Source organism: Chlamydotis macqueenii, chromosome 12, assembly GCF_036417535.1.
Source record: "Chlamydotis macqueenii isolate bChlMac1 chromosome 12, bChlMac1.mat, whole genome shotgun sequence".
Taxonomy (NCBI): Eukaryota; Metazoa; Chordata; class Aves; order Otidiformes; family Otididae; genus Chlamydotis; species Chlamydotis macqueenii.
This window is the reverse complement of record NC_141567.1, coordinates 12,023,550-12,046,242: the sequence shown is the minus strand read 5'-3', so window position 1 is coordinate 12,046,242 and position 22,693 is coordinate 12,023,550. Positions and strand designations below refer to the sequence as shown.

General features: G+C 41.1%; 1 protein-coding gene and 1 long non-coding RNA gene across 2 annotated transcripts; one reads left to right on the top strand and one right to left on the bottom strand.

Annotated features, from left to right (window-relative positions):
* The first annotated feature begins 14,611 nt into the window (after positions 1–14,611).
* SLC24A5 (solute carrier family 24 member 5) lies at positions 14,612–22,666 on the top strand. The gene is made up of 8 exons (XM_010122102.2): positions 14,612–14,678; positions 16,053–16,136; positions 16,228–16,331; positions 16,653–16,753; positions 17,565–17,848; positions 18,566–18,772; positions 21,685–21,786; positions 22,344–22,666. Exons 1-8 carry the CDS (start codon positions 14,612–14,614, stop codon positions 22,664–22,666), a joined length of 1,272 nt encoding a protein of 423 aa, XP_010120404.1.
* On the bottom strand, positions 15,396–16,342 carry LOC147599243 (uncharacterized). Its single transcript, XR_015259957.1, has 2 exons — positions 16,206–16,342; positions 15,396–15,674 (listed from the first exon to the last, which is right to left on the bottom strand). It is a non-coding gene; the product is annotated as an uncharacterized LOC147599243 (long non-coding RNA).
* Positions 22,667–22,693: the final 27 nt, after the last annotated feature.

Sequence of the window (22,693 nt, the reverse complement as noted above, 5' to 3'; positions counted from 1 at the left end):
CAATAAATAGGATGAATTATTATTCCCCCCCCGCCAAGTCATCACAAGTCTTCAATACAGAAAACTCTTCCCATCTTAAGAAAGGCATAGTACACTAATTGGGGTTACAGAAACATTCACCATACGCTGTTGCTTTGCCTGTCCTAAATCTCTGCTCCCATCATGGGATTTTAAAGCCATGCTCAGCATGACTGCTCAACAAGATCTGGCTGAAGATGTTAACACACTCATTCTGCACGAGTACCAGCTGAACAGAAATTGCAGCCACAGCACTCGGCCAAGCACGAGTCATGCCCATCACACCGAGAGCTTGCTGCATTGAAAGACAAGACCACAATAACCTTGGGCCTTTAATACAACAAATACTAATCACCAGCTGACACCAGCAAGTCCTGCTTTCTAGCAAAGTGCCTTCATTTTTGCATATGAATCACCACATTTTTAATTGCTTCATACACTGCAATGATGGTGCCAAGGACCCTTATCCTGAACTTGTAAATCACTGGTCTTGCTATGCAATAACACCACGAGAAGATATTGCTAAAAATGGCTGAACACTACCCACAGTACTCTTGTCAGACAGAAAAATAATTTCAGTTTTTTATATGAAACAAGAACAAATTTATTGAGAAAAAAAAAAGAGAAACTGTAGAACTGAATGGAAAATTATTATGGAAGCAATAATCTGATTCTTTCCCGTTTGCACGCACAACTGCCTATGAACATCAACGGGAAGTACCTGACAACATGAGGAGAGGGGTAAACAGCCTTCACTAACCTTCCAAACAGCTGTTAAAACACCCCTTTGTCCCCTTTAGTTTTGGATTATCTATATGGACATAAATTATCTGAAAATAGCTGTAGCATTTAAACTCTCCAAACGTAAGCCAGTATGTGTTTCCTTCTAGCAAAGGATACTACCTCATTTAACTAGTTTTTAGAGCAACATACACTGATGCCAGCAAATACTAGAAAGAGGGCAGATGATGCAGTCAGTGCCATTAATGGGCATTAGGGAATTGTACAACAAAGAAAGCACAAGTGCTCCATCATCAACAGTTTGCTCCTAACCACAAACACCTGGATAAAAGATTCTCACAACCCTACAAAAAAAAAAGAGATTACAAAAAACCAAAACAAAACCAGCAAAGAACAGGGCAGTTGTTCTACACAGGTATTAGACTCAGCCTGATTTATCACAAGAGACCAGAAAAAGGTGGCATCAGAAATGTGTAAAAACATAGTCAGAAATGGAAGAGGGTGACTGGTCTGTGTTGTGCAGATGCAGAAGGTGTCACACAGTAGCTGTGCAAGATAAAAACATGCACAGGGCACTGAAGGAGCGTGCAGCTCACAAATGATACACTAAGGGCATCCACATCACTGGCAAAATTATTCCCCAGTAGGTACCATTTCAGATTGATAACACAGCCAGCTATAAACCCCCTTCAGAATTAGATCTGTCTTTTACTTCTCAGTTCAAGTACAAATAAAAATTACACTGTTTTCTATCCTTGTGACTGATGGGGGTTTGACGTGGGTCCAACGCTCTACAAGACGTAACAAAGTGGGAAATATCTGTATCACTTTATGAATATTTTGCATAGCTCTGCTGACTGTTTGAGACAGATAGCTTGCTGTAGGTAAGATCAAAGAGGGGTGTAGGAGGAATCTGACAGGAAAGAAAAACTGTGACCTAGATAAGGAGCATCCCACAAACATTCAAACTACAACAGACAGGCTATTAGCTGTGAAGAAACAACCTGCCTGCAGCCAGCACTTACACGGCTGCTTTTCCAAAGCTAAAGGAAGAGATACAAGACAAATAAACAAACATAACAAAACATTGGTCTGCTAAAGAAAGGGATGAGCAGGGCCAACACACTGATGCTTTCAGAGCACACAGCAGTCAGCAAGCACTCCAACCTGCAAGGGCTAGAGTCAGCTGGCACGCACACACCACAAAAAGGTCAGAGATGCAGTAAATGCACAGAGGCCCTTCCTTTGGTTACTTTTTACTACTGGGTGAAGAAATAAATTAATGTTTTAGGCTTTGCATGGATGAATCTCTATCGACAGACAGCAATGTACAGATGAGAAAGGCAGCCTTTGATAGAATGCAAGAGCGTATTAGCACTACAGACAGCAGCATAACAGAACGTTAGCAGCCAGGCTTGAGACGCGGAGGCAGCCCAGCCTTGCCAAGCAGAGCTCAGCCAAAGCAGCTAATGTGAAATACCACCCCGTGAGCACCCAGGCCGGACTGGGGAAGCCAGTCCAGCCCACCGCATGTCCCACGAGCCGGTCAGGATCCAAACCATGGTTGTAGGCACCCAGTTGAGTCCTTGTAACTCTCTCCATACAAGTTGTCATAGAAAGGGGAGAGCAAGATTAATCTCATTTCTTACTTATTTCCAAGGAGGTGCAAGAAGCATACAGGCATTGACTCCCTCTTCCCCACCTGTTCACCTTCTGCAATGAAAAACACTTTATGCAACGACCACTTCATGCCTCCCTTGGCACAGAAGCAGTATGGTGACTGTTATCTGACCAATGGGATCAGTCAAACACATTCTAGAAATCTCTAGAGTACTTCTCAGTGCATTGCAGACTGATGCTGCCCAGGACAGTCAAATAGTTAGCCAGTTTTATTTGTATGTAAGCTTACATAATGCAAATTATATAAAACAAAGTGTTCTTTTTCCCTCAAAAATTATCTATAGAAGTTCTATTGGAATATGCTGCTTTGTCACGTACCTCCCTTACCATGCTCTTTGCTGCTGGGCCCAGGGCCAGAACGCTTCTGCTTTCCAGATTCCAGTCTTGACTTCCTCTGGATGAATATCGGAGTGAGCAGATTGACAAAGGACAACGCAGTGAAATGCTCTTTAGGAGGAATGAAGGTCAAAGCATTGCGTGGCAGCAAGTTTTCTGCTCCATCAGCAGTAGTAGAAACACTATGACATGTTCTGCATAGATAGCAATTGCAGTTTATATTCACTTACTCACATTTGCAAACACTGTCCCAGTAACATGATGAACACCACATGTGATTCCTCTCAATGAACTATGCTTTGAAAGCTGTCTTCTCTGAACAGCTGGAGGAATGCTGGTCTCCCAGTCCTCAGGCAGGCCATAAAACGTAAGACTTACTGACAGCCTAAAAAAAGCTCTGTTGCAGTGATACACCACCGAGCCAGCTTCTTACAAGCCATTGCCAGCCCCACGTTGCAAGGAGATTTTTATGCTGTCAACTTAATAATGTAATAAAAGGCAGAGGAGAGCTTTAGTTGTAAGTATCAAAATATAAAATTCCACCACAGATAGTGCAGGGAAGATAAAGTCTCTTCTCGCAGACTAGAAGTGACAGCTTTGCATTAGAAAGCAGCAGTAGATATTCAAAAGCTCCAGGAAAACCTGTAGTAAAGGCACCAAAAATCAAAGTGCAGCTGCTCTTTTTACTGTTTAAATCATTATATATTAGCAACAAATCTTGTTGTTGGCCAACACTCAGAAATGGCATATGGCCAATAAAAGGTTCAGTGGAGTTTTCCATCTGTCACTGAAATCAGCTATGGCTCCAGCTCATACAGAGTACGTTTAGTGTCATAATTATTTGTGTACTAGACGTCAGCCATTCAGTCTAACATGATCATTTGACTACACGATTCGCTAAATATACTGCCCAAGCAAAACAGCTCATAACCACACAGCTGCAAGGCATGAGGTGCATGTACAGTATACGCGCTGGCACTAACAAACGTAAGGATGTGAGCAGAGGGTGATGTCTTGCCACAATAGGTTACGCAAATAGAAACACACTGGTGTATCCTCTTGATATATAGCACAGACAGGGAGAGGCAACCGTACTCTCCTTAAAATCAAAGTCAGACGCATGCAAGATAGCAAATCACTAAGTGGTCACCACATCTTTTTTGGTGATGGGCAGGAGCCCCTGCTTCCTCATTACAAAGACGAAGCATATGGATTTACTTTGCTGTCTTCACTGTCCTGCCAGCACAAGAAAGCTGACAGACTAAGCTTTGAACTATTCTGTTTCACTATAGATTCAGGAAATACCTTAGAATTTTTAAAAACCTCAGACAATGCTCTTACTTTCTACAGCATTTTCCATTAGTTTTTAGCAACTATGGAAACACCAATGGTGTTTTTTCTCCCTCCCTCTGCAGCAGTCTGGTGCTATGAATCCCGCACTGATAGGTCTTTAGCGCTGTTTTTAGATCTGGATTTTCCAGACACAGGGATTTATATTTCAATCAGCCAAGAGTCACAGTCTGCTTGGCCCTAGATTTGGGCGCAGGCACAAGCATATTTCTGTTTTCTAGTTCAGTCAGAAAGATGTGTAACATTCCCAAATGCAGAACTTTAACAAAAGGCGGGGGGGCGGGGGGGAAGCATTCTAAACGGTGCTGGAAGTCAAAAGCAAGAACATTTGTGTTTGTGCAAGTTTGCAACAGTACTCTCTCTTCCCTAAGCCTCACTGCTCCACATCTGCTCCAAGAGAACTGCCAAAGTAGTTTAGAGCTACTGGATCCGACCTGTGGCTGGCTTTTAACATTTAGAACCTGGGAAGCTTAGAGCACGGTAAAGAGGGATGCAGGAATTCACTAAAACTTTTTAATAATATTTAATAATCCCTTTGTGGTATGGTCAGAGCCGGCACAACTTCACAACAATAAGCTGATTTGCACAGAAACAGGCTCATAGCTCCGACAGACGACAGCGGTTCACAAGAACAATTTTTTGCTGCAGACGAGGTCCTATCTGGAGTGCTATTTTGCTCATCAGAACAGGGAGGAGAGCAAAACTAGATTTTCTTAAAAAAAAAAACAAAAAAACCACCCAACAACAAGACACATACTTAAATACACTACTCCCTCACAGAATCAAAATAAGCATAGGGAATTTATTAAAAAAAAAAAAAAAAAAAAAAAAAAAAAAACAACAACAAAAAAAAGTAGCAGTTTCCACTACCTAGAAAATGACCGTTTTTGGGACAGCTGAATATTGCCAAATATTCTTCTACACTTAATTCATTAGCAGAATTCAGGTCAGTGTCCCTAAATTCAAAGGGAGCACAGATGCACACATTTAACTCTTTTCTAGGAGACACTGTTTCCTCTTTCATGTTGACCAGAGGATTGTATTTGGTCTCTCAAAGTTTTCACAGGAAAACACAAGAACCCATCTAAAGCTACTCCATGATTCCATGTGATTTTGCCTTGGCTTCAGTGGGCATAAACATCAGAAAAGCACAATGAGAGCCTCCGCGCAGTCTTAGCCCAGCCCAAGCTCTTCAAACATTAACAAATAAAAATGTATTTCCAGCTAATTGAAATTATGTAGTTGGGGAAAGTGTGGAGATAGTTCACAAAGCTGAAGCTCTCACCACTGCTCCTCCTCAAACAGATGGGAAAATATGGTGAAAAAACCTGTCCATTTACATACAAATTTCTCAGTGTGGCAGCTAAAATTCAGCAGCAGCAGACTTGAGAAAGGAAAATACTAGCTTTACAGTTATAATGACCTCTGAACCAGCTATTCACATTCAGGTTGAGAGTGCAGAGGGTCAGGGGAGAACGTAACAGATTAGAGTCAAAGTATCTGAAAGCAAATCCACTGGATTCACCAGTTGTCATCAGATTGTCTACTCCATTTCTAGCTGACCTGCTTCATTATTTCCCTACCACTTTTTTAATCCTTGCTGGTGGCTTCCAGTCTGTTATGCTGAATCAGGTATTCATTCAGTCAAGCTCTAGCTGAGAAGTCTGGCAATGGATGGGAACATCTCAAAATGATCCAGGAAAAGGTAAGCCAGGAATTGTTTGTAAAAAATGTTCATCAGTAAACCAGTCAGTACTGAAACAGCTTTCTTGGAAAGCAGGAACAGGACAGCAGCTGGAGACCTGGCTGCCGTTTCCATCCCCTGCTTACAAGGAGAATGGTCCATGGAAGAAGTCATGTAAATTTGCATAGACTGTGCACATCATCTCCATGGTTGCTGATTATGTTTATTAGTGACATCTGACCACAACAAAATGATGCTTCTAGTGGCCAGGGAACAGATGCATAAGCTAGAAGCTTTTAAAATGGGTGAGAAAACCCTAAGTCTTTCTGAGTTCATGATGTGTGCGAGTATGAGAAACCAGTTTTAGTAACATACGGATATAATAATTGTGCTGTCCTGAGGGGAAAATGTTTCAGCTCTATCATATCAGTTCCTCTGTCAGCACAAGCACAACATGTTTTTTGTGAAACATACAGTATTATCTATGTATTCTGTGCTAGCGATTAAGACCTCAATATGTACATTTTTAAGGTCTGATAAAAACTTAAAAGTTGCCTTAAAATATTTAAAATGTTATGTTCCAGCATACACAGCAATGACAGAATTACTATTAAATATGTGAGGCTTTAAATATTCTCCATTTCACAGTGGAGCTTTTTAAAGTTAGTGTTGTGACGGAATAATCAGTAGTTACTCCCAGCAGTTTATGGGAGCTTGGGAGAAGCTACGTCCTCTGACAAAACACAAACTGCATGTCTGGTGATGAGATATCTCATGAGGAAGCAGTGGGGGACTGTACCAAAGCTCTCTAGAGAAACACAGTCTCAGGGTTTGCAAGAATTTTATGCTTGAGTTGTCTGCACTGCTCAGTTTGAGCAGCAATAGTTCTGTCATCTCCTCAACAGAAGCACAGAATTTATTTTGTTCTTTCATCCTCATACAAAAGTCTAAAGTGTTTCCAGAGGAAAGGCAGGCATCTGCACACATGTGTGACTTGTACTTTAGTCTGAATATAATTTACATGAGCTCTACCCGAAGTATAAACTGGGAGAAGCAAATTGTCAAGAAGTTCCAGCTGAATTTTGGCCAGTTTTCCTAAACTCGAGGTTCATAGAGCCATCTCTCTAGACCATCTTTCTGGCATGCAGCCGCTTAGCTATGTTTTACCAGAAGTTTCTGCTCTTCAATTTGTTACCCCCTTCCTCATTGCAGAAGACCCCCACAGGCTTACGCCTCACTGCCCAGCCAGGCTGCCACGAAGGCCCCTGCTCCAGCTCCTGAGAAAACGCCTCCCTTTTCCCCTCATCAGCAAAAGCACAGCCAAAAAGCAACCGAGCTGTTTTTTTTTCCCTGCTGGCCTCACCCCTAAGGCTGCACAGGAGTGAGGGGAGGAAAAGGGAATTTCCAGGAGGGTACCACAGCATGCACAAAGTAACAAAAGGTTAGCATCACAGAGAGTGCACCAAAACCTGAAGGTACTTCAAAATGCAAGGAATCTCCTCTAGACTGTTGCACAGTAACATAACCCAACATACACAAGTAGTATTTTGCAACACACTGTCTTTTAGCAATCGATTTCTGAAATAGAGAAACATCCTCAAATCAAAAGCACCTATTACATTGTACATAATGTTAGTACACACTGATGTTATCTGGTGAAACTACTTGGTGGCCTATAAGACAGAATTAAATGTGTCTCTTCGCTAGTATGTCTATAATAATTATTTTTCTAATGCTTGTGCAGTTACAGGAATACATGAAAAGAAGCAATTGCATTGGAGAAAACATGATTTGATGTTGTTTATATACAGACATTTATGTACTGAGAGTTTGTTTTATCTCCCGAGATATCACTGAGGTTACAGAACTTACAGGCAATAACTATAAGAAATAATATTATAATCATAAGAATAGTGATTTCCATTTTATTTATGTAGAATGTAAATTCCTAAGTACCTGCAAACTCAAGGTCAGCTGAAAGTTGCCAGAGCAGCTAGGCTGTTTCATTAGCAATACAATGGAAAACAGCAGCAAAACTTTAACAAACCCAGTAGACTCAGTGAGGCCGCAGAGGCTGTGACACGCAGCCTTCACCACGCATCTTGATGTCCAAAACAGTTCAAGAGAAGTACACTGAAAGGACGGCAGCGGATGAAGCCAAGCCTCGAGACAGCCAGAGAGCTAAAGTGAAAAAGTCATAGAAAACAGACTTGAAAGGAGTGGGGAAAATGAGCATATACTCCAGTGTAAGTACAGCACCAGTCTTTGTTAGAAGCATCTGTGTCAACAGGAAGAGGAAAGAAAACAAGTGGAAGCAAAAGCCACTGAGAGGGACCAGAACTCCTCGGCGCACAAAACTGGCAGGAAAATATAAGCTTAGAAATTGCAGGCAAGGAAGCAGTTTTCTGCTCTTTGGTTCTCCTTTGTCCACAGAAACACGACCTTGCATAGTTGGGGAGCAGTGGGGGAACAAAAAAAACAACCAAAGAAAAAAAAAAACAAAACAACAAACCAAGCTTTTATCAAATAAATATGTGACTCATTCATCACCAGCATCTACCCTCCCATGTGTTTTGTGGTGTATTTACCTGCCCCACCGACTCAATAGTGTATTAGAAATAGAAGAGGTGGATGTGTATTTGGTCTGTACACAAACTGCTGGAGGGATGGAATAGAACAAGTGATCATGGTGCAATGTTACTATTATCCATAGGACTCCCCTCCCGAACCTCAACATTTTGTTCCATTCTTTGGCCATCCTGCCCGCAAACACCTGACTTAGGTGCTTGAAGCATGCTGGCTCTATTAGCAGAGCATCCACAATATTCTATCCTTTTTAGACTATAAGCAGCCTTCTCAGTTTCACAGCCTTAAGATGTTCTAAAAGCGCTGGGTATATCGAGATACCAAATAAGAACTGTACACAGAAGCTTCTCTACAGCATTATTACTGGCTAGCAACAGCCCTGCTCTCCTGGTATACACAGGTGTATTTATATATAGGCAGTTTATAGAGATGTATCTAGCCTTTGCTGCAAGATTTTCTGATGCAATCAGTCTAGATAGTCAACCACAATCAGATGTTCAGTTTCATGATACCACAAGCACTGACGTTTACGATACATTCCAATTATCTTAACGATGACTCTTAACCAAAGGAAAGCAGTTAACATGGAGAAGCATTCAGATACTACTGGAGTTGTTCTTACTGACTTAAAACTTAAAAACATTTAATCTGGGACATGTTTCATTTTCAGTTTGAGAGATTCCTTCGATGTCCTGAACAGATGATCAAACCACCCAGTGAGCAAGCTACGACCACGAGAACTGCTGTAAAGCTTCACCAAAGAGAGAGCAGATGAAGTGAGAGGGGCCTTTGGGCCCGAATCTGGGAGGGACAATTTTGTACGCTTGAATAACCAGGACAATAGAAATCCTCAGGCACCAAAATGAACAGATTCAATCTTCTCCAACTAATAGCACACTCTCCTTTCAGCAGGCATTCACTTGAGAACAAGCAAAAAAAAAAAATCCTGCCAAGGAGTTTCTAGCGTTTTTGACATTGTGTGTAATCCTCAGCCAAGCTATGCCTTTGTCAGGCTACGATCCGCACTATTGGGGGGGTGACTTAACTCCACAGCTTACACATTCCACAACTGCAATCCCCACAGAAGAGAGCAGCCTCAAACAGCTCCCCACCCTCACCTACCTCCCCTTGACTACTGAATGCTTCCACGGTCTGCCTGCCAAAAATAACCTCATCACCCACTCTTAGCGACTGAAATACAGCTGGAGGCAGCCAGACAGCACGACTGAAAAGATGGAAGCTTCCTGCATTTAGCTCACAGATGCGTTAATACGGAAGTCTAATTACGGGCTACTTCAAAATATACACTGTTTACAACTTCACAACTTAGAGTCAATAGAAATCATTCCCCACACGTGCAAGGCCAGCTCATGGAGGCCAAGAGTGCTAGAATGAGTTCAACTGACACAGGTTTGTGCTGGCTACAACACACCATTCCTTCACAGCTCAGCAGCTTTCCTGGTCGTCATCAGGGATTGCAGTTGAGTTGTATCTTCCAGTGATCTTCAGAGGTATTCACAGCAAGAGCATTTGGCTGTTGTGTACTTCAAGGGAGCTAAGGGTCAGAAATCAAATCCTTCCCTTTGACATTGTTCTAAAGCCATGAATTAACCTATCATCCCTTCCTCAAGTCATGAGATTAGCTTGAGAATAATATTGTCCTGTGTTTATTTGCCTCCAGCATTAGACGTTCAGATTCCCATTTTCAAGCCTTCTCTATAACTGTTTATTTGAAGGAAAAAAAAAAAAAAAAAAAAAAAAAAAGAGAAAGCAAGCTAGGATTCTTGTGTGGCTAATGTACATCAAGGTGATGCTTTAAGAAAAACAGCAGCCATCATGAGAGCTGGCAACTCTCAAATCGCTGGTTATGGAGGAAAGAATATTAAACAGCTATCATCAATCTATTTAGATCCAGGAAGCGAGCCATAGAATGCTGACAAAGGGGAATATCTGGTCTGACAATCATGGGATATTTATCTTTCAAATGAAGAATAATGGAGTTACACTGAAGAACCTCATTTTAACTTTGCAACAGTAAAGTGTCTCTCTCATCACCTTAGGGTGATATCTGAGCACCTCAGGGTAAGAGAATTTATTCTACCAGCTCTTTTAGAGACCACCACTTTACACAGGTAGTTACTCTAGCCTCCAAAGAAGCCACACAAGCAGCATGAACAGAAGAAAGGGAGTACGGACACTGACCTTCTGAACAGCAGTGGTACAGCCTCCCATCGCAGCAGCAGGCCAGGTAGTCCCCTTTTCATCCTCAGCTTCTTTGCTGCCAAAAAGGGATAATGCCAGATTATCACAGGAATGTTGGGGTTTGGGTTCTTTTTCTTTTTTTGAGGACAAAAACATCTTCATTTATTTTGCTTCCCAGCATATAAGGCCTTGTGAGTGGGAGCATAAATGGTGTACACGTGCACAGACGATCACACGAGGAAAACAGAGCTGTGCACAGCATCCACATACTGGACAGGAGTCATAACATTAGGGTAGAGCTAACGCCAGGCTGCACCCCTGTCAGCCCTGGGGCTCTCTGAGCACACTCATTCAATCTCTGACTGGGCTGATTTTCTACAGACCACTACTGGAAAAAAAAAAAAAAACAAAAAAAAACCCAAAAAACAAAAAACCACACCACCAACAAACCCAACCAACCACCAAAACCACAAGGAAAGGATGACACAGACACTGAGCTGTGACTGAAACACTAGGTTGCAGCTTGAGTTAGACAAAAAATTGCAAGTGTATTTATAATTAAGGAAGCCAGAGAAACTCAGCATTCCTGTACAGGTACACACAATCACCTATAGCTAAGCTAGCTGCAGATCCCTTACTAGGATCTCTACCTCCTTTTTCTTTCCTTAACACAACTGGAGGCTAGCCCACACAAAGATTTGTTGTTGTTGTTTTAAGCTAGTCATGGATTCATCATGCCATCCCCATATTTTTTCTATCTGAGGGCTGGATCCTACCAACAAGGACTCACACTTCTCTTAAGCTCTGATGAACTCACCTGCTGTTTTTCCTCACTATCCATGTTCTGTCTGCTGATATTGTGAAGAAAAGGTGAGAGAAAAACCTCAAACAATTAAGCCAATTCACTGCTTATAGAGAAACTCCTTCATGGATTTGTACTGAAGTCCTACCCCACTCACAAGAAACTGAGTACCTGCTGTGCAGAGACACCACAGCTGGTCCCAATACTTATTTCATCCCACCTGCCCCCTGAATAGCCCACAGCTGGAGTCAGACCTCTAGGCAGCCCAACCTCCTTTTGCTTAAAGGGGCAGGAAAACAACTCCCTGTCCTCAGCTTAATGCGGCATTCAGATGTATTGTAGCCACTTCACACTAGAATATGGTCACTGGGAGAGGAGCTACAGCTGCTGTAGTTGGATGCTCACCCTTTAAGAGGTTTGTTCTTGGACAGCCCTAGCAGCCTTCCAGCACATCCTTGTGGGTGGCAGAGCATCATTCTTAGCAACCTGACTAGCAAACAGCCACCCTTTTCCTTCAGAAGCTTGGAAAAAAAAATATTTATCTAAAATTTTTACTACTAAGGAAAGTAAGGCTTCATCTTAACAGCAGCCAAAAAAAAAAAAAAAAAAGCAGCAGCATGTGTTAAATCTGCACTATTAGTTGACCCACCTCAGCTGTGCAGAGCGCTCTCTTAGACTGAAATAGCCCAGACCAGGCAGCCAGCTGTGCTGAGGCCAAAACACACCCAGGCTGTCAGGACTTCTGTGCCAGGTCAAGCATGCAGATACCTAGCGCGTGGTTCCTCATGCCGGGAGACTGTGGGGTTTTTTTCTATTGCTCTCTCCAGGGGTGTGCTTGGCAAGGAGGGCGTGAGCACAGCAACTTCACTCACAGCTTCTCAGCAAACTAAGTGGGCTTCACTAAAATCAAAGCTCTGGCTTTGCTTCAGCTATGCATGGAGAGGGGGTGCCTATGGAAAGGAATTAGAGCTTGAACACAAAGCAGAACCAAAGCATAGCGAAACCTCCAAATCCTGAAGTCACATGCCTGAGCTTTCCTAACTACACAGCAAGCACGTTGCCGTACCAAAGAACTGATTCCCACCAGAATGGCAGGCTTGTAAGAAATTTAAAGCAATAAAAAAGAGCACCCTATCAAAAATAGCTAACCTGAAATGAAGCAGCTGATACTAGAAAACTGTGCTGAGGTTTTAAGAGTAGGCAAATGATAAAGTGTAAGGAAGAGAGGCAGTGGCAAGGAAGCCGCTTACCTTAATAACGAAGCTCATTCTGTTGACCTATGTAAGGAAAGAGCCACCACTAATTTAGACAGGAAAATTTGTACTGTTTCACTCTGGTAGTAAGTGGGATTTAGAAGAAAATTATTAAATCTTTCAAGACCAGAATGATTTATTTTCTCCTGTAAAGCAGGAGAATCAGCAGCCATAACTGTGCTGCAGTCTGCTTTTCAGAGAGCATGGAGAGCTCATTTCTGAAAGTTAGTTGTCATCCCTAAAAAATCTTGACCAGGAAAATCATTCGTACTCTGGTAAAAAGCATTCTGGGCCACAGAGGGGTCAGAAATAGGCAACAGCAATTGCTGAAGAATTTTTTCCAGAAATTTTTTCTCTGAGAGCTAGAGTTCATATTCTAATGGTGGCTGTATGAGTCCGTTTTATTCAATCTGGAATAAAAATATCCACTTTTCCACCTTATCTCATCTCCTGTATCCTAGAGAGAGGCTGATCGTGGATTAGCCAAACACCACAGATGAAGGGAACAAGAAGAGTTTAGAGGGATTAGATGCAATGAAGCAAAACAGTATTTTCCAGTGTGCACTTCTTTCTCACAAATGCAAGCATCAGCCCTGCACCTAACAAACGAACAGCAGTAACAGGGGCACCTCAAAATGTCGTTTGGCATAATGGGGTTGAAAACGTTTATGGAGACATGTCTACAAGCGATAGGATAGAAACGCAACTCTGAGAAACTGAGAAACAAAGCCATCTTGCTAAAAGACTGTATTTTACTATTTAATCCTCAGTTATACACATGACTTCATTGTGGAAAGGTCACCAGACAAAGAAGTTCAGTGAAGTGGGTTTGAAGGAAGGAATTGTGTACTAGGTCCCAGCCTTGCTCTGGCTGACTCCTTCACCTCAACAGCACGAACATCCCCTGGCCCAGCGAAGGACGAGCCCAGTACTCGCACAACCCAGCTCGGGAATTTTGGGAGACCAGTGGGAATAAACCGAAATTGCCACAGCAGAAAGCAGATACAGGGGAGTAAGGTTAAATTCACCTTCTGCCTCTCCAGCCACTGGCACGGCGCTGGATAAGGCGCTCAGCAGCTTGCACCCAGCCGCACCGGTGGAGGCCAGAACCCAGCGCTCTCCCCACCACCGCAGAGCGGGAGATGGCGGCAGCGGGACAGCAGCACCCTGCCCGCCTCCCCCTCGGGACGGCCCGGGCACGGCCGGCCCTGCCCGCAGCCCCGGGGAGCCTGAGGAGACCCCCGCCCCGCTCCCCAGGTGCCTCGGGCGGAGCTCGGGCTGTCGGGAGCCGGGGGCAGAGCCGAGCCTGAGGGGAGCTGCCGGACCCGCTGCGGGATGGGGGGAGCGGCCGGAGCCCACGAGTTTCGGGCAGGAGGGGGCGCGGCCCCCACGTGACCCTACCGGCCCTAGCGCCGGCTGCCGCCTCCCGCGCTCAGAGCCGGGCCGGGCCGGGAGGATGCGGGCGCTGCTGCTGCTCTGGCTGTCGCTGGCACTGTCGTCCTGGCGGCCGCCGCCGCGGGCAGCAGGGGCCCAGCGCCTCACCGCAGAGGCAGGTAGGGAGCCGTGCCGCCGGGCTGGGGGGGGGGGGGGGGAACGCTCTGCCCCCGCACCTGCGGTCCGCGCCCCCGTCGAGCTGTCTTAACCGCCCTCCCCGGGTGCGCAGCCTTTCGCTGACATTGCCGCAGCGCGATCGGCGTTGCTGTACCTGTCCTTGTCCCTAAATGACAAATGGAGCTGACAGAAACCCACTGAAGCCATCCTCTATCCGTAGTTCTTACCCACAGAACTACAGCCTGAAAAACGTGAAGGTATCAGGATGTGTAATGCCTTTGTACTCAATTTGCAGAAAACAGGACAGGTTGTGTCCTTTCTTCTTCATCGGAGTTTCCTGAAGGATTTTTTACACCGCAGGAGAGAAAAGATGGAGGAATCGTTATCTATTTCATAATTATACTTTACATGTTTTTGGCCGTATCCATCGTGTGCGATGATTACTTCCTACCTTCTCTAGAGATCATCAGTGAATGTAAGTGAACATCCTGATCTTTTTCCTGTAAAACTAAGCAGCTTGGGGTGGAACATCCTCCTTAGAAAAACTTCAAAGTTAGAGCGCTCTGGAGACAAAACTAAAGAAAGTTCAGAGTCTCCGTGCATAGTCAGACTTAGCAATACAATATTTAATTTGATATAATGTATCAATATTATGTTGAAAAATCATACTCTGCGGGCATTCATTTAAAATTTGCTTTCCTTGTGCCTGGAGGAAAATCTTAAGACTTCCTCGGTATTAACTCAACTGACGATTTAACTTGGGGGTGAGCTGTAATATGCCCAAGTTACAAATAAAAGAAAGAAAATTAAAAAAAAGGAGGGAGGATGATGGGGGCACACCAAACCAAGAAACCAAAACTCTCCCTGCACTAAAACATGGGAGTCAGTACCTTGCTCAAGCTTCTGTATTTCTCTCAAAGTAGTGAACAGGTATCAGGATGAGCTACTGTTTACATACTCCAGGTATGACAGAGGAGGGGAAGGAATACCACAGTTCTACAAAATCTAATTAACCTGTAATAGTTCCCCTGGCCTCAGCAGACCACTAAATTATAGAAATGGTCTTGGCTGAGAGTTCAGCTTTTCATTGCCAAGAATTAAAAACATTCCCTTAGGGAAACTCACCTGTGAACACCGGAAAACATTCTCCAGACCAAAACACTTACAGAAAATGTAAACTTAAACATTGCTGTAAGGCTGATAACTTTTTTATTGATGAAAAATAAGCATTTGTCAGACTTTTTCCATAGTTAGCCATATGTCCCTGTTCTTAGCGTGCAGAACTCGATCCACAAAGTGAGTTACATTTCAGAAACAGTCAACTTACCAGAACCAAAATCTCATTTTATTCAAGCAAGACACAGGCTCTTACACTGTCCATACGAAGTGAAAATTTGATTTTAAGATCGCAGCACTGGTTTGAATTTAACTAGTATTTCTGGTATGTGAAGACACAGTAGCATGGATTTCCCTGGAAGATAGATAGACTTGACATGGATCGTGTAACAATGTCACACTAGAGTCCAAGGAACTTCCCCATAATTATTACCCATATGAAAGAGTTAAAGCCCGCATACGTATGCCTATTTTACATTTTAAGATCATGCCCAAATCTCTTATAGAAATTAGTTTAAATAAAAGAAGTACTGATAAAACAATAGAGTTAGAAATAAATTCACTCAATAAATGAGCTATGTTTTCAATATATTATTTCACCAGTCTCAAATAAATGCATTAACTGTATGAAAGTAAGCATATCATTCTATTGTAGCTTCTGACGTTATATAGTAATGCAAGTAACTGGTACAGACTACTGAAGTATTTATTTCAAGCAATTATTTTGCTCTAGGCCTTGGCCTCTCTCAGGATGTTGCTGGAGCAACTTTTATGGCTGCTGGAAGCTCTGCTCCAGAGCTTGTCACTGCTTTTCTAGGTAAGGGACATATGTTTTGACTCCTCAGAATCTGGAATTCTTTTCCCTGCATGCCAAACTGAAACGTACCAGACAGTCATTTTCCTTACAGGAGTCTTCGTGACAAAGGGAGATATTGGTGTCAGCACCATCCTTGGATCAGCAATCTATAATCTTCTGGGTATTTCTGCAGCTTGTGGGCTGTTTTCCAGTGTGGTATGTATCAACTTTGATAGTTCTGCTTCTAAGAGCCAAATGGTTATCCTTTCTGATTTGCCAACAAAAGCCAAGAGAGACTTACTATGACAACTGTCAAGTTTATTATTTAGTAGCAAAACCAGCATGTAATCAGTTTTAAGATAACTTGCTATGAAAGTTTTTAAAAACACTAACTTGTTAAATATCATACTTAAGTAATTCCTAAGAATCTTATTTTTTTACATAATATAGAAACAACATATTGATGCAGCATTTACAGCACTTAGTGATAGTATTACAGACAAGTTGAAGAAAAGTAAATGAATCTGTGATCTGCAGGTTTCCAGGCTATCCTGTTGGCCGCTGTTTAGAGACTGTCTGGCATATACAATTAGTGTAGCGGCCGTCCTTGCGATGATATCTGACAACAGAATTTACTGGTAAGAGACAAGTTGCGTTGAATTAATGTTGACTGGAGACTGGCGACACAAGTGTTTTGAAAAACAAACAAACAACCCAAACCCCAAACTTCCAGTAGCCTGAACTGCCATTCACTAACAGAAATAAACATCCTGTTGGCTTTAAAAAAACATAGAAAGTCACAATGCTTGTAAAGATGATTTCCTAAACATTCAAACCCTGCATATTTATAAAGTTTGATCTGCATAGGTTTGTCTGTACAGACATCACAATTTCTATCCTAACTGTTTTGGCATAGCAATTAGTCTTCATAGTTTACTCCTTTTGAGCCTCTCCTTTGATAGCATCATTGTTAAGAAAAACATTTGTCTGCCAGAAGCAGATCATGAGCCTCTGATGCTTTAACTCTTCCATAAACACTAAAACTCCTGTTGCCTCAACAAGTCAGTCAGGTCCAACACTAAGCCTCTGAAGTTTCTAACTCAAAAGAGCACGTGCTATCCCTCTCTCTAACCATCACATGAAGACTCAATTTTGCAAACCTCAGTAAGATGTTCAATGAGCAAGATCCCCTAGAAAACATGCAGCTATACAATACACAAACAAGATTCTGCAGGGGAGGGGAATTAATCAACGTACTGAAAGACATGAAACACTCATGAACTTCCCTGACACCGGCCATACAACTGGTAATAGGGGCTTTTGTGTTTTACTTTTGCCTCTCATGCAACTTTTCCCTCTCTTTCTCTCCTTACACCAGCCATTTTAATAAGCTAAAGAGTTAGGGGGGCTTTATATTACATGTTACGTAAAATCTATTTTTCATTCTAGGTATGAAAGTGCATCCTTGTTATTGATATATGGGTGTTATATTCTGGTACTATGTTTTGACATAAAAATCAACCAATACTTCATGAAAAAGTTCAGTCCCTGCTGTACGTGTTTTACAAAAGCTATGGAAGAGCACGCTGAGCAGCAGCCACTGGTTGGATGGAGGGAAGAGAGTGGACCTCTTATTCGTCAACAGTCAAGAACAGATAGTGGCATTTTTCAAGATGAGCTGGACTACTCTCACCTTTCAACAAGCTTGCATGGACTTGATGAAATCTCTGAAGGTAGAAGTTTTATTACCATTGTCTCTAGCACTCTGCATACCTGTCTGCATCAGTTCTAATAGAGTAGATTCTGAATTATTAAGATTTTGTTCACAAAAGAACTCCAGCATAGTATTTAAGTAAATCATTATTCTTCCCTAGAACATAACATTAAGCAACATCAGAGTGGTGGTATTTCTATGAAGTCAGTTGCTAGGGGAATGCTAGGATAGTTGCTCGTTTGTGTCATATTAGAACAGCAGACTTCCATCAGTCTTTGCTGTGCACATTTGAAACTTCCCAGCAACACTGTTTGTAAAATGCAGTATCAGCTGAAAGACACACTGGTACTGTACTAATATACTGTCATTGTTTTCTTGTGACAATGGCAGGTTCACAGCTCAAAACAGGCATTATATATCAAAAGTAAAGGAATACCTACGATATGGCCACAGATTATTTAGGCAAACAGCAGTTGGTACTTACTCTTGGTAAACCTTTACAGAGTTCATTTTTCATCTACCTTAGTTTCCTCCTAGTGACATGGTAATAAAGAACATCTGATTTCAGAGTTTTGTCCAGTGTGATCTAGATACTGGTACGACCACAGCTAGAACTTGAGGAAGTTTTTTTTTTTTACCTTTGAGTATTCTCTCAAGTAGATGCCAGTAATATGACTGTATGCTATGGATTCAAACGTAGTGCTACAATTTGAAATAGTTACTTTTTCTTCAACAGATCATCCAAGCGTCTTCACAATACCTGAAGCAGATATGAAGAGAATTTTGTGGGTGTTATCCCTTCCTATTATTACACTACTCTATTTGACTATACCAGATTGCAGGAGACAGTTTTGGAGGAAGTGGTTCATGGTGACATTTTTAATTTCAGCAGCATGGATTTCTGCAATAACTTATGTCCTTGTATGGATGATAACAATAGCAGGTAGGTGCCTAAAGTACTGCTGCTATACAAAACCAACCGATCGAGAACCACTGAAAAAACAACTCCCTGTGAAGTTTTCCTTTCCACAATTAACAGTCAGTTTAGCAACACATATCTTCCTGTAAAAAAAACAAACAAAACAAAAACTTATGTTTGACTGCTTAGTTTGCCACCTTCATCCATCTAGTGAAAACTACTTTAGAGTTTAGCTGCTTCAGACTGCTTACGATGACATGAATGAGAATTTGTTTACACAGCTACAAAAAACCAGCCTATATTTAAAAAGAGACAGTTTCATTAAACTGCTTCATGAAGTGAAACAATTAGATATACAGCAATAAAGTTGCCAAGCTGTAGTCTGACAAACATGGAATCCACCAAGACTGGAATTAAAGGTTCAGGGTTCTGAAAGAGATCCATTACTTCTACAGCTATATTCTTCTTGAACACTATAGTAAGGGATTTGGCATTAAACTAACTGCCAAAAACACCCAAATTTTTGTACCCTTTTATTTCAACTATAGTGTCATGTGTTTATAAAACATTTTATGTGTGTGTGTATACCTCTTACAAATCTGCATCACAAAGTGAAGCAATAAAATAATTACATTTAAGTGAGAGAAGGGGTATCAACTTGTGTGTAAAAACATTCTCTTAAAAGTATCTTAAGATATTAAAGATCTCATTTCACTGTTTCTCCAGTCAGTTTGAGAAAAAAAATCCGTTTTTAAGAAGAAAACAAATTCCTAAAAAAGAAAGAAATGTTACAAAGCTTGCCATTTCCACATTATAGTTCACTGATCCTATTCAAGTATTCTGCTAGTTCAGCATCCTAAACTTGTTTTCAACTTAAGGTCAATGAATAACTCCTTGTTCAGTGCAGAAACAGACCTACACATTTGGTAAACCTTTGATAAATTACTAGTAGATTGCTGGATGTAACACCTACCAGGTTCACTCCTTGGTCAAATAATTTTCCACTTGTACCTAAAGAGCAAGAGTTTACTGTCTGAATGCTAGAAGCCTTTGAAACAGGATTCAAATGAAAGTTATTGCTGTTCTGCTAGACAAAGCGCTATTTCACATGAAAGCGGGTACACTGGAGATTCAAGTAGTCTATTAGTGTTAGTCCACTTTGAAGAGTCATTACAAGCAGTATTGGGGTCATTGGCCCACTACTTCTAGGTCAAATACGCTCTATTTACACATTAACACACTAAAAATTACACTATTATATCCAAGTCCAGGTTCTTCCATGGAGGGTGACTCAAATATTCTATCATTGCATAAACAGCCTATCAGAACATCACAAAGGTAGCGTAGCTGGGGACTAAATTTTGATGGTCAAGAACAAGCCTAACCCAGTATACCTTTTTGTTGCTAGCAAAGAAAATTTGACTACTTAGAGCAAGATATTGCTACTGATACACAAAATTCACGGAAAGCTAGAAGAATAAGACCATTCTTTTTTTATGGTCAGTTGCCAGGAAAAAAAAAAAACAACCCTACACATTAAATAGAAGATAAATCTATGTAATAAAAAGAAAAAATAGATTCACCTGAGTTTAGATTCTATTTTATAACCTTCAGAGGGCTAGAAACTACTGTTGCGTACATAAGGCTGGTTCATTCATATTTCACCTTGGGTTGCTTGCCATGAACCATTATTTTCCAGCCTGGATGCTTTATAAAAGCTGATCTTGTTGGTCCCTCATCCTACAAATCTCTTACATTAGGAGTGATGGAAGAATAAATACCAGTACAAATTCTGCAACAGGATCGTGTTAGTCCCTCTGAACCAACAAGTAGTTTCAAACACAAATTTACTCAGCTGATGTAAGCTGGTATGTACTAGGCAAGCATTGCTGACCTAGCTTACGAATCCTGCCTCTTATTTTATGAAAACTGTTGTTATCAATATCCAGATATTGCAAGTAAGAATTCAAATTTCTACCAAAAAAAAAAAAGGATACTTTTTAGTGAACAAAAGTTTAAGAAAAACTAATTACTTAATAGTTTGAATGGAATTATCACATACTTCAGCATACTGACGCTTGTGAATTGCACAACTGCTAAAACAGCTCTCAAGATCTGAACCCCTTTATTTTTGAAGTGAAAAGTTAATATGCTTACAGGACATGTCAAGCTAAAAAAAAAAAAAGTGGGGGAAACAAAAAGCTGCTGTTTTAGTAACAATTTAAAACTTTTCTTCATTTAATCCAGTATTTATCTAAAGAAATTCACACTTCTAAAGGATTACTTGCACAAGTCATATAAAAATTCTGCATTTTCATTCTTCTGAATCCAACAAAAGAACTTTATAATTGAAGTGAAATGGTAAAGCCATGTAGTTGAGACAGTATTGTAGTAATGATCTTAATGACCTTCCTCCCCCCAAAAATTCATGTTCTTTCTTTCCTCCCCCTTTAAAGAGTGGATAATTGTAAGAGTTATTGCTTCATGAGACTTTTGAGCACTCACAATGAGATGCCCAAAAACATAGAAGACTATTACATTTTCCAGAAGTTGAGGGGAAGGAAAAAAAAAAAGCAAACAGTAAGTTGTCAAGATTTTTAAAATTCTACTGTATCTATAAGAAAAAAATCGTAATTGGTATTGTCTTGACCACTGGAGACATTCCACTCAGGTCTTTGAGAAACAGGATAGTTGCTACACCACAATTCCTTTTTTTTAATTTGATTGAAGAACAAGGATAGGACGTATTTCTTTGTTTTTAACTACTTCATGGTTCAGTCACTTCATATTCAGTCAAGTTAGCTGACAGATTCCTTTTGAAATTCCTGTATGATTACTAATCCTTTTTCCAGCCAACAGAGTCCAAAGCTATTTCTTTGGATGAAACTTAAACTAAAAATATACTTGCATTTTCTACTGTTATTTATCAACTGCAGGTGAAACACTGGGAATTCCAGAGTCAGTAATGGGTCTCACATTACTAGCAGCAGGAACGAGTGTACCAGATACAGTTGCAAGTGTGCTGGTGGCTCGAAAAGGTAAAGACTTTAGTATCAGGCTCATTCCAATGCATGTGTTTAAAAGGTATTATGAAAAAAAGAATTCTATTCAACATTTTCAGAAATTCAAGGAGTAACTTCAGAAGTTTTGCTCCAGATTCTAGAGCTTAAGTTTACTAATAATAAATAAATAGCTTACCTGAAGAAGCTGTGGCTCAGACATTTAAAAACCTCTCTGAGTATCTCAGAGAAGTATTCTAGATTGGTTTGATTTGTTGTTGATCAAGTGTTACAGTTCTACTGCAAAACACAACTGTAGGTCTTGGTATTTTAAACATGACTGGATTTTATAATAGCCTGTCTAACTTATTTTAAGTGCAACTGTGCAGATGCTGGTGATTTAGGGGTACGTTTTTTTTTTTATGCTTGTGGTACCCAAACCCATGTTCTCTAGAATCATGACTATAGTTCTTTCAAAGAAAAGTCTGAAAAGGGTACACTGAGAAATGGAAGGCTGTCAGTCTGTTCCTCCAAAACAGTTTGGCAATTTCATATAATACAATTATGAAGACTTATTTGTATTTCTTCTTTTACAGGAAATGGAGATATGGCTATGTCTAACATTGTGGGATCCAACGTATTTGATATGCTCTGTTTGGGAATACCCTGGTTTATAAAAACTGCCTTCATAAATACATCAGGACCCATAGAAGTGATCAGCAGTGGTTTGACATACACAGCCATTTCTCTTATCTGTTCTGTTGTTTTTATTTTTCTGGCAGTTCACCTGAATGGCTGGAAAATAGATAAAAAATTGGGAGTAATTTGTCTTGTACTGTACTTAGTATTTACTGTATTATCAATTTTATATGAACTTGGCATCATAGGGAACAATCCTACACGGGTCTGTGGTAACTAGTTTTAATCAGTGATTATACTGATGAAA